This window comes from Aotus nancymaae, unplaced genomic scaffold (assembly GCF_030222135.1).
Source record: "Aotus nancymaae isolate 86718 unplaced genomic scaffold, 86718_ANA_hifiasm-v0.15.2.pri h1tg000003l, whole genome shotgun sequence".
Taxonomy (NCBI): Eukaryota; Metazoa; Chordata; class Mammalia; order Primates; family Aotidae; genus Aotus; species Aotus nancymaae.
The window spans coordinates 22,356,024-22,372,713 of NW_026988414.1; the positions used below are offsets into that span (position 1 = coordinate 22,356,024).

The 16,690-nt window shown below is 44.3% G+C and overlaps 1 protein-coding gene across 5 annotated transcripts in view; it reads left to right on the forward strand.

The window, feature by feature from the left end:
• Positions 1 to 16,690, forward strand: part of PTPN3 (protein tyrosine phosphatase non-receptor type 3) — a 120,388-nt gene that overhangs the window by 31,824 nt on the left and 71,874 nt on the right. For 2 of the 5 annotated variants that reach the window (XM_064379059.1, XM_012439062.2), the window contains exons 2-5: positions 4,322 to 4,476; positions 10,502 to 10,609; positions 10,686 to 10,728; positions 13,326 to 13,404. In XM_064379059.1, the coding sequence (XP_064235129.1) occupies positions 4,339 to 4,476; positions 10,502 to 10,609; positions 10,686 to 10,728; positions 13,326 to 13,404 (368 nt within the window). In that variant the 5' untranslated portion in view covers positions 4,322 to 4,338. Of the gene's footprint in view, positions 1 to 4,321; positions 4,477 to 10,501; positions 10,610 to 10,685; positions 10,729 to 13,325; positions 13,405 to 16,690 lie in introns of those variants that run through there. The other 3 variants (XM_064379066.1, XM_012439065.2, XM_021672139.2) reach the window with 3 other exon arrangements.

The following is a 16,690-nucleotide window of genomic DNA, read 5'->3' on the forward strand; positions in this document are numbered from 1 at the left end:
CATCCACACAATGAATGGTTTATATTCTGTAGAGCCTGTATTCTAAGGCCATCCATCCAAAACACACCCTGAGGTTCCCTGGAAACCGACTCCTCTAGTCCTTGCCTCCCTGGCTGTTACTTTGAGGGCTTCCCAAAGGGAAAGTGATTCTGTGCCACACCCGAGGATGCTGAATCACCACTAGGGGGGTGTGGGGACAGGCAGTTTTTAAAAGCTCCCCAGGTGATTCTGATGTGCACCTCCCACTAAAACCAACTTGTAATGGTTCTATTGTATCTTTTGAAAAAAAAATGTAACCCACCTGAGATTCTTAGACAAGAACTAAAAAATAAAATTGACATTTTAAAGTCAATATGGTTAAAGCATCATGGAACACATTTGTTGTCGTTTGATAACTTTTCGTATTACTCAGAAAATGCATCCCTGCTTCTCCTGACATTTTCATTGGAAAGGGCAAGGCGGAGGTGGTGGGGTGGGTGGAATTTTATAAGTGACTGAATAAGTTTCTTTGCACTGTTGGTCCCAGGAATTTTTTTTATTAATATTTGAGATTCCCTATCCTTATCTAAGGGAGGTTGGTTTACTTGGAGCTCCTTAAATATAATGATAAAGAGACCAAGTGCCTCTCCTCCTGGATGTACTTTCTGCACCTAATCGCTGCCCCTGTCTTTCCCTGAAGCTTCTCAGTTCTCCAGTCTCTGCTTTGGCCACGTCCTTCTGAGAGCTGAGTCACTACTCCTTGCTACTGACTCTCAAATCTTTTCTCTGGCCCCACCCTGACATTAGGTAATTTTCCAATTACCTGTGACTTGCTTCTCCCAGAATGGACCCTGGCAGCAGCAGCTTGGTCATCACCCAGGAGACAAGATGTAGACTCTTGGGTCCTATCCAGACCTACTTGAATCAGAGTCTGCATTTTAACAAGATCTGCAAGCACTCCATACACACACTGCACTGTGAGAAGCACTGGTCTATGGGATATCTGTCTTCTCTCCTGTCTGCATTACTTCTTTCTTTTCTTGCTTTTTTTTTTTTAGAGAGTCTTGCTATGTTGCCCAGGGTGGACTCTTACTCCTAGGCTCAAACAGCCCTCCCACCTTGGCCTCCAGAGTAGCTGGGACTGCAGGTGGGCACTACTGTACCAGGCTCCCCCTCTAATTTCTACTTAGACCCCACCCCATCCTTCTCTCTCAAGTTTGTTGTACTGCTATACAGTTTTGTTGTACTGCAGTACTGCTATATAGTCTGTTGTGCAGACTATAAATCTTGGCTTCATTTTCTATTTCATTCTTCCTTCCATTCATTTGGACATTTACTAACTGCCTACCAGACCTAGGTTTGAAAGTACAATGAGCAAAAGCAGACCTACCCTTGTGGTGCTTTGCATCTAGTGGGAGAAGCAGATATTAAATGCATATCATCAGTTGTAAGTGTGAAATGAGGATGAGCACTAGTGAGTGAACTCTGTCACTCAAATCTGTGACTGGTTAGGGAGGCCAGGGAAGGCTTCCCAGAGGAAGTGATGCTTGTGCTGAGCACTGACGAGGAACTGGAGTTAATCAGATGAAGAGGAGCCGGAAGAGCTTTGAAAGCAGAAGGAATAGCATATGCAGAGGCCTAGTCCATCAGAGAAAGTTTGCAGATAATTAATAAAAATTAATTATTCTCAGGCCCTTCATCTTTATTTGCTGTTTCACCCAAGACTGTCAGATTTATATCTTCTCCGTTCCCTGAGCCAATTTGATTTGTAAAACGACTTCACTTATTCTTTTTTTTTTTTTCGAGACAGAGTTTTGCTCTTTTTGCCCAAGGAGTGCAGTGGCACGATCTCAGCTCACTGCAACCTCCACCTCTTGGGTTCCAGTGCCTTAGCATCTAGAGTAGCTGGGATTACAGGCATGTGCCCCCATGCCCGGGCTAATTTTGTATGTTTAGTAAAGATGGGATTTCACCATGTTGGCCAGGCTGGTCTCGAACTCCTGACCACAGGTGATCTGTCCGCCTCAGCCTCCCAGAGTGCTGGGATTATAGGCGTGTGCCACCATGCCCGGCTAATTTTGTATGTTTAGTAAAGATGGGATTTCACCATGTTGGCCAGGCTGGTCTCGAACTCCTGACCACAGGTGATCTGTCTGCCTCAGCCTCCCAGAGTGCTGGGATTATAGGTGTGTGCCACCATGCCTGGCTAATTTTGTATGTTTAGTAAAGATGGGATTTCACCATGTTGGCCAGGCTGGTCTCGAACTCCTGACCACAGGTGATCTGTCTGCCTCGGCCTCCCAGAGTGCTGGGATTATAGGTGTGTGCCACCATGCCTGGCTAATTTTGTATTTTAGTAGAGACGGGGTTTCATCATGTTGGCCAGGCTAGTCTCAAACTCCTGACCTCAGGTGATCCACCCGCTTCGGCCTCCCAAAATGCTGGGATTACAGACGTGAGTCCCCGCATCCCGCTGCTTCATGTATTCTTTGTAGAGGCCTAGATCCTCCCACCTACATGATATTGTCATGTCCTCAGCTGAACACCTTTCCAGTCTTTTCACCTACCTCTCCACTGTTGAATTCACCAGTTAAACCAGTTTCCTTACCATTCCCTAACAGCATGGTCAGATTTTGAATGCCCTCTAATTCCCTTTTCATAAATATTATACTCTTTTTAAAAAAAAAAAAAAAAGTAAAGTTGTTATTAAAACATACATACAGAAAAGGACACAAATCATAAATGTAGAGCTTGGTAAATTTTCACAAAGTGACTACACCAGTGTCATTAGCACCCATATCAAGAAATAGAATATTAAAAGCATCCCAGAAAACCCTTCCCCTCACTACACACAAAGGTAACCATTATCCTTTCTTTTATCAGCATCGATTAGTTTTGCCTGTTTGTAAACTTTATATAAATGGAATCATGCAGCAGATACTCTATTGTGTCTCATGTCTTTTCCTCAACTTAAAGCAACTAATTCATGTTTTGCATGTAATGGTAGTTCACTTCTTTCTTCTGCTGTATAGTATTGTATGGTATGACTGTACCACAATTTATCCATTCTACATTTGATAGATGGGGTCTTTTCCAGTTTAGGACTATTATGAAGTTTCTTTTTCGTTATTGTTATAAATTATTATTAGATACATATTGTGGACCAAATCTCTGAATTGTCGTGACTTTTTAAAAAATTTTTTTAACTTATAAGTTCTGAGTACATGCACAGGTTTTTTATATAGGTAAATTGCCTGTCACGGGGATTTGGCGTACAGATTATTTTGTCAACTGGGTCGTAAGTATAGTACCCGATAGGTAGTTTTTCGATCCCCACCCTCCTCTCACACTTCACCCTCATGTAGGCCCTGGTGGCTATTATTCCCTCCTTGGTGTCCATATGTACTCAAAGTTTAGCTCCCACAAGATTCTGGTACATGTCTTTTAGTGAGTGAATATACATTTTTCTGCTGGGAGTGTGCCCATGACTGAAATTGTTATAGCACAATAAATGCATATGTTCAGCTTTAGTAGATCCCATTCAGCAGTTTTCCATAGTACAGCAGTTATGTTCTCACCAGCAGCGTGTGAGAGTTCTGGTTGCTGCACACCCTCTGTAGTTTTGCCAGTCTTGAATCATAGGGGTTCTCTGGTGGGCATGTGGTGCTGTTGCTTTGTGGGTTTTGTTTGTATTTCTTTGACAGCTAACGTGGTTGAGTACCTGTTTTTGTTTTCTTCCTATTTTCTGCAGTTTTCTGTGATTCTCACTGGGTTAGCGGGAGCACTTCATGTGTTCTCTGTTGATGTGTGTGTTGCCAATACCTCCTTCCACTCTGTCAGTTGCCTTTTTGCTGCCTTAAATGGTGTCTTTCAATGAATAGAGGTCCTTCAATTTTAATACCAGTTTATCAGTAAATCTTGTCATGTTTGAAATCATATTTATACTGGGTATAGTTCTGTAAAACCTTAGAGGTAAAACACATACATACATAAAATTGGGAAACATAAATAAAAATTTAAAAGCCTGGGAAATATAAATCAGAAATATAACTTTTACCTTAGACCAGGGATGACCAGGGAAATATAAATATTACCTCAGACCAGGGAGGTAATAAGACACGCAAATAAGCCATGTAATACTATGAACGTATAATTTAGCAATACATTTTGCTTAGAGCATCTTAGAAGTCAAAACTCCATTGGAAACATGATCTGCTATGTCGTTCTCATTATCTGTGAGTCCCTCAGACGGTATTGAGAGGATCGAATCTGAGTTATCTGCATTCACAAGTAACTGGTGATTCGCATATCAGAGTACTAACAGGTATATCTTATGTTACAGGTTATTCAACGATAGTTATGACCTCCCGGTTACGTGCGTTGGGTGGAAGAATTAATAACATACGCACCTCAGAGTTACCCAAAGAGAAAACTCGATCCGAAGTCATCTGCAGCATCCGCTTTTTAGATGGCTTGGTACAGACCTTTAAAGTTACTGTAAGTTCTCTACTTCTTAAATTTTTCCTGAATTAATGCTTCTAACAGTTTTCATTTCTTGGCTTACAAAATGTAGAAAAAATATTTTAAAATGACAACTTGAGATCTTGTATGTTGAGGTTGCACTGGAAATACTTAAAAATGTTGCCCCCATTTCACCTCTACCCTGAGGGTCTTTCCCCTTCCTCTGTGTGACGTAAATTGTTTGATGCTCAGATGTTGGTGCTTCCGTGAAGTCCTCATCCACTTTCTGAAGGAGACTGGTTCAGGAAGTGGATGAGGACTCCACGGAAGCACCAACATCTGCACATCATGGTGAGATATATACACACACACACACACACACACACATACACACACACACACACACACACACACACACACACACACACACATATATATATATATATATATATATATGCTTCATTAGAGCCCCTGTCAGGTTGCATTTTTTAAGTAGTGATTAGGGTATATGTTGCCCATGAAACTGTGAGCTCCTTGAAAACAGGAAAGAATAGAAAGAGTGTTGTTTCCCCTGTCCCTAGGACAAGGCTGGGCACACAGCAGGTGCTCATTAAATGTGTGAGTGAGTGGGTTGTGAGACCACCAGCCTCACCGATGGCAGGGCTTGGGGAGGTCCTGGCTCATCCCACTTAAAGCCCATGGAAGAACCAGTGCTAGAAAAGAGGTCTCCAGTCTCACAGGCCAGCCATAGGACCGTGGCTGCCTTTGGTGCCCAGCCAGCCCAGTCATCACCTGGGCCCATGACCTTTGCCTGTCTCTCCCATCCTCTGGCCAGTCCTAAAGGGGTCTGCCCCAGCCTGGAAAGTTCAGTGTGCAAGGAAAGGCATCAGAAGAGAGGACAGGGGATGAGAGAACAACTGAGGGAACAGTAAAAGGCCACAAGAATGTAAAAGGTAAGAAAAACTGGCCCCTGGGTCTTCTGCACACCCCCTGCAAGTTTACCCACTGCCAATCCCAGGTGATCATGGACCTTGATGCCAGCAGGAAAAGAAGGCAGTTTGCATGGAGTCTTAGCACAATGGCTGCTGTATGTCCTTGGTTGCAGGTGTCTCCCTGTCAGTGCAGAAGACTCAGTGGACGACCAAGGTCGTAGGAGTGTGGGCCCCTCGCCTGGCAGATAATAGAAATGGGCAGTAGAGATGGATGTTTTCCAGCCCTCCACCCCACTCTTCCACCCACTTCAACGATCACCCAGACCTCCAACTCTTCCCCAGTGTCAGGGCATCAGTTTTTTGTAGGTGGGAAACGTTGTAAGAAGCGAAAACTCCAGCAAGGAAATTCAGTTGTCTAGTGAGGTGTCTCCAAAGTCTAACTAGGGGAGCTACAACATACACCTGTGACCTGTTTCTGCAGAAGCCAGTTTAGAGATAAACATTCTCTCAGGAGGACTGTCCAAAAGACTATTCTGCGATTCTGGAAATGTTCTGTATCTGCACTAACCCATAGGGAGCCCCCCAGCCATCTGTGGCAATTGAACACTTGAAATATACCTGAAGAACTATTTTTTTTTTCCTGAAACAAGGTCTTTCTCTGTCACCCAAGCTGGAGTGCAGTGGTGTGATCCCAGCTCACTGCAGCTTTGACCTGGGCTCAAGCAATCCTTCCACATCAGCCTCCCAAGCAGCTGGGACTACAGGCACGCACCACTATACCCATCTAATTTTTATTTTTTATTTTTTGTAGAAACAAGGTCTCACTAACTTGTCCAGGCTGGTCTCAAACTCCTGAGCTCAGGCAATCCTCCCACTTCACCCTCCTGAAGTGCTGGGATTGCAGGCATGAGCCACCACACCTGGCTTAAGTTTTTTATCTTATTTTTTAATTAAAATGGAGGCATTTTAATTTTTTTATGAACTACTAAGGACTGCTTCCATTTTAATTAAAAATATTTTTAATTAGTTAATTGTCTCCACTTTGGATTGCGCAGCCTTGGTGAACATTTCTTAAAGTATGTCAGAAGCTCCTACAATGTGTGTTATGGATGTCAATCCCTTCTGCCTGGGTATTTTGAAACTTGCTCCCTGGGGGGTGGGACCTGAGAATCTGCATTGTAATTTCTCCCCAAGTTGTCTCGATGTGCCGTGGAGTTGGAGAACCACTGATTTAGGGGTCTCTTGGCAAGGTTGTAAATATTTCCCTTAAAAAGCAACTACTTTGGTTCTACAGAACCTTGTCTTATATATGATTTCCTTTTTAACATAATCTTTCATAGAATTTTGTGATAACACAAGTTCCATGAAGGTCACAAATGTCTCTTCCAGGTGCTGTACACTAATAGTTTAGTATATGTCTGGCTTCTTTGTTAAAATGTGTGTTTGTCTGTCTTGGAACTGTTCTTAAACAGTATTTCCTCTTCCTGACAAGATCATCAATGTTTGTTACTATATAACTCATATATTCATTCAGCACATGTTTATTGAGCAGTTACTGTGAACCAAGCTTTGTTCTAGGTACAAAAAAATGGCAACAGTGCACAAAACAGAGCAAAATCTCTGCCTTTTTGAAGCCAACATCCTAGTGGGAAAGATGGGCCGTAAAAAAATATGTGCTGAGTCAGGCGGTATTAAGCGCTTTGCAGAAAAATAAAGTAGAACAAGAGGGAGAGAGTTGCAGGGCAGGGTGAGGTCACCATTGTATAGAAGTGACCTGAGAAGGCCCCACTGATGAGATGAAAGAACCATGTGGTCGTCTGGAGGAAGCACATCCCAGGGAGAAGGAACAGCAGTGCAAACACCCTGGGGCTAGAGCCCACTCCCTATGTTTGCAGAACTCAGTGGAGTCTGGAGTGGAATGAGCCAGGGGATAGTATAGCAGGAGATGAGGGCAGAGATAGTGGGTGGAGGATTGTATGGAGCCTTGTAGATCATTCTGAGGGCACTGGCTTTTTTTTTCTACATGAGGTAGAAAGCACTGGGACTCTGTCCACAGTCAACTATAGGAGGGAGGAGCTGAAAGACTGACGTGGCAGTCCAGGGCAGAGATGATGACTGGTGGACATGGTGGCTGTGTGGGGCTGGCTAAGAGGAAACTGAACCCAGAAGTACTTTGAAGGTGGAGCCAATAGGGTTTGCTGATAGATGGGATTTGAAATGCGAAAGAACAGGAGGCCTCAGGGTGACTCCCAGGTTTTTGGCCTGAGCAATGCAGCAAGATAGAGTTGCAGTTTATTGAGATGGGAAAGACTGTGGGAAGAGCAGGTCTGAGGGCAGAAGTCATCAGTTCTGCTGTGGGCATGTGGCGGTGGAGAGGCGTGTTATTCATCTATGTAGCAGTGTAGGAATGGTGCGAGTTAGAAGAGTCAGGAGGTCAGGGGACGGGTCCAGGCTGGGGATACAGACGTGGATATCACCAGGATAAAGATGGTTATTCAAGCTGAAACTGGAGGAGATCCCCTGAGAAGCAAGTAGATAGAAGCTGTGAACGGTGCCTAAGGGTAGGAGAGGTGAGGAGCAGGCACTAAAGGAGTCTGAGAAGGACTGGCCAGGGAGGCAGGAGAAAGCCAAGAGCGAAGGTCTGAGAGTCCCAGCAGGAGGAGGAGTGATCAGCCCTGTGAAAAGGGGAGAAGGCAAATACCTACGCTGAGTGAGCATCATCTCAAGCCTTAGAACAGGCTGGGTGCCGTGGTTAATGCCTGTAAACTCAGCACTTTGGGAGGATCCCTTGAGCCCAGGAGTTTGAGGTTACAGTGAGCTATGATTTACCACTGCACTCCAGCCTGGGCAATGGAGCGAGACCCTGTCTCTGAAAAAAATAAAAGTCTTAGAGCAGAGCCTGGTGAATAGCGAGCACCCAGAAATTCTTAGTGATGAACATCATTGTTCTTATCACTTGGCTGCCACCCCAAGCTTCCAGCAGCCTGGTTCAAAGCTGAGTCATGAGGAACTTGAAAAGTTGAAGGGCCTGGTTGCAATTTGGAATATACCTCACTTTATATCTTTCTATGTGTAAGAATTTTCTGCACAGTTTCATTCAGACTCTTTAGCCCAGCCCATCTTGTGACCTGGAGCAGGTGCCAGGGAAGCTGACTTGGGTATCAGTCATTCTTAGCCCAGGGAGTGAGCCCTGGAGGTGACCTGGTATGGCCAAGATCACCTCTCGGGGGCAGGGCCAGGCCAGAAGGATTGTTCTTATTATAAATGTGGTTTTTTAAATATTTCAATTTTTTATTATATTTTTAAATTTTTTTATATGTTCATTTTTTTCTGTTATATTTCAATTTCTCTTGAGAAAAATCAGGCGAATTATGCAGAATAGATACCTGTATGTGTGAATTATGCACTCCAGAGGAGGAGATGTAGTGGGAACAGAGAGGCTTTGGCATCAAACAGACCTGAGTCAGGCAGTCAGACTGTCCCTTGGCTGATGGTGCAAGACACGGAGCCTCTCAGTGCCTTTGCTCATTGGCAAGGGAGATGGTGATGACTACTACACTTTGCAAATTGCTGCAAAGATTAGAGATCATATATAAAAAGTGCCTCAGCATAATGTCTGGCTCCTTTGTAGATGTTCAGTAAATTGTAGTTAATGTACATTAAATGTAATATAAAATCATATATAAATTCCAACAAGGGGAGCAGCTAGCTCTTGACATATGGAGTATCTGGTAATGTGAAATGTGTGGACTGGGTCATTCTTTCCCCACCTGTTGTTATTCTCTTGGGATGGATGGTTCCCTGGCTAGAAGGAGCAGGAGGTCCAAGCGCTCTTGGGCAGGAAAGGGGGCATGTTCAGGAAATAGGCGTGTCTCATGTTCCCACCCTTCAGACCAGATAATCTGAGGCTGCCCCAAAGAAGTCTCTGCAAAAGGGGCCTGACGGTTATCTAATTCTTCCAGTGCTGGTCACTGTGACCTATTTTCAGGTACATTATTTGCTCTCAGGCACTCAAAAAAAGGAGCTGCCTTGGCCTGTTCTATACACGGTCTATTTCTGACTCATATTGTCCTTTTAGTTAAATGGTTTGGTTCAAAGGATTCCTGCAAAGTCTGCCTGTTAAAGTAGAATTTGCAGTTTTCCAAACACTCCATGCTGTTTGCCATCAGTGCACAACTGATGGGCCTTTGTGCCGGGCCATCTGATCCAAAGGCCTCTTTTTAGCTTGTGCACCTGGAGGGGAGGGCTGATGCTTGGGCCTGTCCTCCTCCCAAACCCAGATTGGGGGTTGCTTTCTCTGGGCACCTGGTTGAGATGACCATTTGTGTGGTCCCCTTGGGCGTCCACTGTGCCTCAACTGTTTCATAGTCCTTGACGGCCTTTGACACTCTGTTACAGCCACTGCCTCCACAGCCGGGGCAGGAAAAGGGAGCTTCTTACAGCACTGTCCCCATTCTGGCAGCATGCCAGCCCCGTAAACATGGAGCAGGGAAGGCGATCGAGTCCTGCTCTGAAGAGACGTATAGTTGAACATGCCCTCCAGCTTCTCACTTCAGATGACCGGAAGGGGAAACAGGGAGGGAGATAAGCCCACCGGGTGGCACAGGCCAAATCACTCTGAGGGCATTTGGAATGGCATTTGAGTATTTTTAGCTGCCTTCCTTTATGCAGTTAGGTGAGAGTTTTCCGTTCCTGGACATATACTTTGGTGGCTTCTCTAGGAGTAGGAACCACAAATGTGTCCTGAGGAGCCAACAGAAACCGCCCTGGGGTTAGCATTTCACTGTGGATAATCCACAGGAGGCCACAGGGAGTTTACTGTGATTATGAGAGCTGAGTTTTCCAATTTAGACATTATCACTTGGGAATTGCAGCTGAGGAGGAAGGAAGAAATCTTAGACAAATAAACTCATATTGTCTTAAATTGTGTTGGTGTCGTTTTTCTTAGCCCTACCTCCCATATGTGCTGTGTGGCTTCTTAAAATTTATTAAAGCTTTTCTTGTGGTGGGAAGTGTATGTGCATAGCATTTCTGAGTATTTTAACTCTTTTTTGCCTACAGTAAAAATGTTTTTACCACCAATTAATTTATTTTAAGACTTTTCCATTTGATAATTTCTTTTGTTCTAGAAACAAGACACTGGTCAGGTTCTTCTGGATATGGCATACAACCACCTGGGTGTGACTGAGAAGGAATATTTTGGTTTACAGCATGATGACGACTCCGTGGACTCTCCTGTAAGTGCCATTTTTTTAAAATGTGCTGAACTCTTGCACGGTTTGCTTTTATATTTTATGTTTTCTTGTCCAACAGAGATGGCTCGAATCAAGCAAACCCATCAGGAAGCAGTTAAAAGGTTGGTGTGATCTTTCACTTCAACTGAACATTAGGCGTTAGTTATCACAGCCTGTTTCTCTCCTCCGATCGTCAGTGCCTGTAGCGTCTGGGGCCTGGAGTTCTGGGCGTCCAGAAGTCATGAGTGAGCCATCTTCTCCCTGTCTGACTTCTGAGTCAGCAGATGCCTCCAGATCAACCTTCTAGGATCCTTCCCAGCTGTAGGCAAGAAAGGGAAAGGTGAGAGTAGGCAGCTCGGAGCAAGGGAGCTCACATTTCTTTATACAAGGAAGGAAAAGGAAGGAGGATGGCCTTTCTTAGCACAGTGTGAGAGCCAGGGTGGAAAAGAGAGACAGAATGATAGACAAACACAAACCCTCATACTTCCCAACAGCATAGTTGCATTCACTGAAAACAATAGGTAGGTGCCATAGGTAGGTAGTGTCACAAATATAAAAGGTTCCGTCCTCCCAACTACCACTTATCTCTCAGGGGTGGATCCCAGTGCTGCAGTTAACTCCCAGCTGGGTGACCAATCAGGCCACACCGTAGCCCACCCTCTGCCCTGATCTGCTCTCAATCTGATGTTCCAACGTTGCCAGCATTTTTTCCCTTTATGCCACTCGTGCCCTAGACAAACCTGGCTGATCTGCAGGGCCTCCTGGTGCCTCCCCTCAGTCTGTTCCATCTGCTGGGAATGCTTTTCCCTCCCACTTCCCTCTCTCAAAATCCTGCCTTTCTTCAAGGCTGCTCAGATCTCATTTCCTCTCCTAGAAACCGTGGCTCCCTCGACATTCCCTTAGATTTACCATTGCCCGTGTTGGGTCCCTGAACGCTCTCATCCTCATCTCTGTTATTTGCCTTTAGTTTCCTCTCAGAACTCCCAAGTTCTTGAGGTTAGAACCCTTGTTCTATTTACCTCTGCATCCCCAAGATGCCCAACACAAAAAAAGTGGCCAGTGCATGGCGGACTGGAGAAGGGCAGGTAGATTTGTGCACACAGGTGTGCATACACAGGATGCCCCCCCAACACACACACACACACCTGCCTCAGCACCCAGGCAGGAAGGAGTAGACACAGTGGCCTTTGCTCCCATCTCACTGCTGCCCCCACAGGGAGCCAGGTTCTCAAAGTTCTCTCACATAAGCTGCATCCTCTGCGTTCAGAAGTACCCGTAGGAGCCACAGAGCCGCTTGCAGACAAATACCTGCCCCATCCAAGTCCCCAGGAATGAGTCCACACAAGGCATGAATATGTGTTTCATTCATTTTCTCATTAGCTCGTGCTTTCAATGAACATGTCCTGAGCTCAGACTGTGGCAAGGTGCTGGGCTAAGCCCTGGGAATCTAGTCCAGATCAGATTTGGACTCTGCCCTCAAGAACCCCACAGCCAAGTGTGCAGACAGCCCAGAGGGATCGACATTCTATGATAGTAGTAAGCACAATAGAGGACAGCCAGAAAGACAAAGAGGCTGTGCGTGCAGCGCAGACATGACAAGTTTTAGAAGGGCGGGAGGGGAAGTGAACAAGCATCCCAAGGCAGCTGGAGGACGTTGCTCTCCCCTGATGTGCAGATAGTCATTGCGCCACCCACTGGTACCTAGAGACATGTACAGGTGTACTCAGGGACACAACCCCATAGAGATTCCTGGAGCACACGCTGCAGATGAAGAAAGAAAGCACTAAAGAGCAGGGAGGGTGGAGCCCAGGATGAACTAAGGTAGAGGAGGAGATCCAGCAGGCCAGTGAGAAGGTCTTGAGTTGCAGAGAGCAAGAAAGTGCTCAGTGCCTAGATAGGGCGGGCAGATATTTACTGAGCAATAATGGTGAAATTGACATGAAGATCTTGGGATCTTAGCAACACAATCTGATCTTCTCCTGTTGCCGTATCTATCAGAAGAAATGGACTAATTTTACCCACACAAGCGAATTGACTCTGGATGTTGATGCGTAAAACCATATTTGAGTGTGTTCATTGTGTGATTTAGTAGTATATTAATTTAATACATTTTGCATTAAAAGCATGAGATATTTTCTAGTTTAAAAATGATTTTGAAATGTGGTATAGCAGAATCAAAGATCTCGAGACGCTAATTCTGGTTTTGTCACCAGCTGTGTGACCTAAGGCAAGTCACCTCTCTAAGCCATCGGCTTATCTGTAAAATGGGCCACCAGTAGCAGCCTAGCTCATTCATAGTCATGGTGGTGTTCAAATGCAGGGCTGTACATGAAAATGCTTGAACTGTATGAATGGCTGCACAAACACAGGCTATTATTTCTTTGTAAACTTTGCGTAATATGCCGATTTAAGGATTTTTTAAATTTCTAATACAGATAACAGAGTGCAATGTTTAAACACAGCCCTAAGATAACCGTGTGATAGGAAGTGGGATGATAACTCAGTCTGTGCTGATGTTGCATAAATATTTTACTTTTTGAAGACTTGGAGAGTTCTGAAACAATCAACTAACTTAGCACTCCATATTTGAAATTAGCCCTTTTCTAATGGAAAAAAGCTATGGTTGAGTGAAAAATGCATCACTTATGGAAGAGAAGCAACTTACATACATTGACTTTGTCAAAGAGAAAATTTAATTTGTTTTTGAAAAATGTTGTAGGAGGTTTCCCCTGTACCCTGCATTTTCGAGTAAGATTTTTTATACCTGATCCCAACACACTGCAGCAAGAACAAACCAGGTAATAACATTTTTTTAAAGTTTTCTATTTAGTGTATAAAAATGAGTAACCACTAAAAATGTACTCTTCATTTTATTACTATGGCCAAATAACTTCATCTGGGTGTAACTGCACCAACAATGATGATCCAGGTAAAAATCTGGGGTGCACAATACTGACATTCTAATCAGTGAATTAGTGTTCAGTCTTGGGCCTGCTTCTCTTATCTCCTGATTTGGTGCCATTCCCAACATACTCCCATCTGCCACCTTCTATCTCTCCTTCCACCTCCCTGGCCTCTCCTGCCTGCTGAACACACTGTGCTCAAAGGACAAAAAGTCATATTTTACCAAAGTAGACAGTATGTAGAAGACAAATTTGTAAAATAGTCATCCACAGGTCAAATAGCATGATGTCTCTGAAGAGCTAGAATTGAGGCTCTTAAAGATAACAAGACATTCTTGTTAAAAGAATTTTCTTTCTTTTTTTTTATTTTTTATTTTGAGACGGAGTCTCTCTCTGTCTCCCCAGCTGGAGTTCGGTGGTGCGATCTCAGCTCACTGCAGCTTCCGCCTCTCAGGTTCAAACGATCCTCCCACCTCAACCTCCCAAGTAGCTAGGATTACAGGCATGCACCACCACACCTGGCTAATTTTTTTGTATTTTTAGTAGAGATAGGGTTTCACCAGGTTGACCAGGCTGGTCTCAAACTCCTGACCTCAAGTGATCTGCCGCCTCAGTCTCCCAAAGTGCTGGGATTACAGGCATGAGCCACCAGGCAAGCTTTGTTATAAAAATTTTCTATCAGGTCTTGGTTTACAAGAAGTAGAAAGGAGAGCAGGATAGATTCAGCTTGTCTTCTCAGTGAATCAGCAAGTGCGGGAAGTCTGTGAACCAGATAAGGGAAAGAGCGCTGTATAGGAGTTGTTTACCCCTCAGGGCTTGTAGTCTCTCCCGACCCTGGGTTGGTACGTGGGTTTTTCTGGGTGTAGAGTACAGAGTATTTGGAATGGAGGAAGAGAGTGTAGCACAAGAAAGTTGTTGCTATTTTAACACAGACTGCGCAAACTCAACTTCCCCTCCCCTGTGGCAACATTAAGCCCTTTTATTATCGATGCATTTATTTTTCTTAGGGAGGGAAGCAATCTCGCCAGAACAAAAGCGATAGATGCTTAGTATTGAATCCTGTTCTACGTTCATTATGGCCAAAAGACATCATCAAGGAAGCAGCATTAACTCAGACACAGAGTTTGTCTTGTTTATTTTTTTAGTAGTAATTACATGATCACATTTTAACTTGTAATATGTTGAAAGGCCAGATATTAGTCTATTACTGTATTTTGCCTTCTTTGTGGACCTCCTCCCTCTACTGTAGCAGACATTGGGGATTTGACTGTGTTTTTTATTACATTTTAAGCCAGTGTCCAAGGTGTCTGGTATGACACATCAGGTGACCACATGGAAGCATGCCCTGTCCTCCGAGCTTTCCCGGTACCAGCTCTTCATGCTGGTAAACTGGGGATGGGTTAGAAGCACTCAGCCCAGCTGGTTACTTCTTAAGCTGACGGACACAGAGCTGGTGATGAAATCTATAAGAACGTGTTTGAAATGACCCTACTAAGGCATCCTTGGGCCAGTACTAAATAACACGCTGTGGGCCAGGCATGGTGGCTCACACCTGTGAGCTTCCCAGCACTTCAGGAGCCCAAGGCAGGAGGATCACTTGAGGCCAGGAGTTTGAAACCAGCCTGGGAAACATAGCAAGATCCTTCCTCTACAAAAATAAAAGTAACAAAACTAGTCAGGTGTGGTGGTGCATGCCCGTAGTCCCAGCGACTTGGGAGGCTAACTGGGAGGATCTCTAGGGCCCAGAAGTTCAAGGCTGCAGTGAGCCATGATTGAACCACGCACTCCAACCTAAATGATAGACTGAGACCCTGTTGAAAAAAAGGGCTCTATTGAAGGGATGCGTTAAAAACAACATGAATAATATGTGTGTGTATATATGTATATGTGTCTTTTATATATATTATATATAATGTGTGATTATGTATGTATATACATGTATGTACATGTGTACATCCGTGTGTGTGGTTCTAACCAGTGGGTTTTTTAAAAATCACAACTCCATAGTAAAAATCTATTTTGTTTCATAGTAAAAATATATTTTGTTTCAGAAAAAATATTTTTTTTCTCAAAAATATATTTTGTTCTAACCAGTGGGTTTTTTAAAAATCACAACTCCATAGTAAAAATATATTATGTTTCAGAATACAGTACACATATATAAATTACTGAAGCAAACATTTTGTAAAGCTATAGTAAGTCGCAAGTACTCTGAAGTTTTCTATTCTGTTTTATTTCATTTCTTGAAAAAATGCCAACTGTGATGCATTGAATTGATTGTACAACCAACTGGGAGCTTCCAGCCCCAAGTGTGGACGGCACTACCTCACCTAGCGATTGTCACCCATCTCCTGTCTCCTCCCCGTAACACTAGAGCCCCAGGTTTGTGGCATCCACTGGGCATGTTAGAGACCTCCAGTGGCTGAACTTGAGGGAGAGTATTCCTACGGCTAGCGCAGCCCAGGAGTTCGTCACCAGTGCCTATCCTAGCCATTGGCCGTCCTCTTCCATACCCTATGGAAGAGAAGCCCACTTCTCTGGGAGTTGACAGAATCTTCCTGCTGAGCCTTCCTGTCGTCTGAGGGACATCTGTGGAAATTTAGGGCATTCATGATGGAGAGAAGCCTCAGGCACAAATGAAGGCTGCCTTCATATCTTTTCAGTAGTCATGGGAAAAGAGGAACTGGATGTTTAGGGTCATAAAATTATAGCCAGTGGATGGAGGCTACAGAGAGGCAGATTTTAGTGCAGAATGAGTAATAAACAGTGTGTGTGTCTCTCCTAAAATTCAGTGGCTCACAACTGACACCCCACCCCGCTTTCCATCTTAAGAAGGATGATGTCCCATTGCAGAATAGAATGTAACTATCACCTTCTGGGATTTGGGCATGAGATTTCTCTTAATGTAGCAGGAGCCATGGTGGGAGCTGTAAGGTCTGTTCTCGCTGAGGATAAAACGAAGAAACTGAGGCCAGCACGAAAATAATCCAATGCGAAGAAATTTATTCAGGCTCCCGGGTGAGGTTCCGTGATCCGACAGGAGGGGCCGGAGAAGTCGCACGGACTCCTCTCAGACGTGGGGTTTTATACAGAGTGAGGGAGCTGGATTGGTTGTGGGAGAGCAGGACTGCTATTGGGTAAGTTACAAGCCTTTACCTAGGACTTGGCTTGTTGTTGGTTG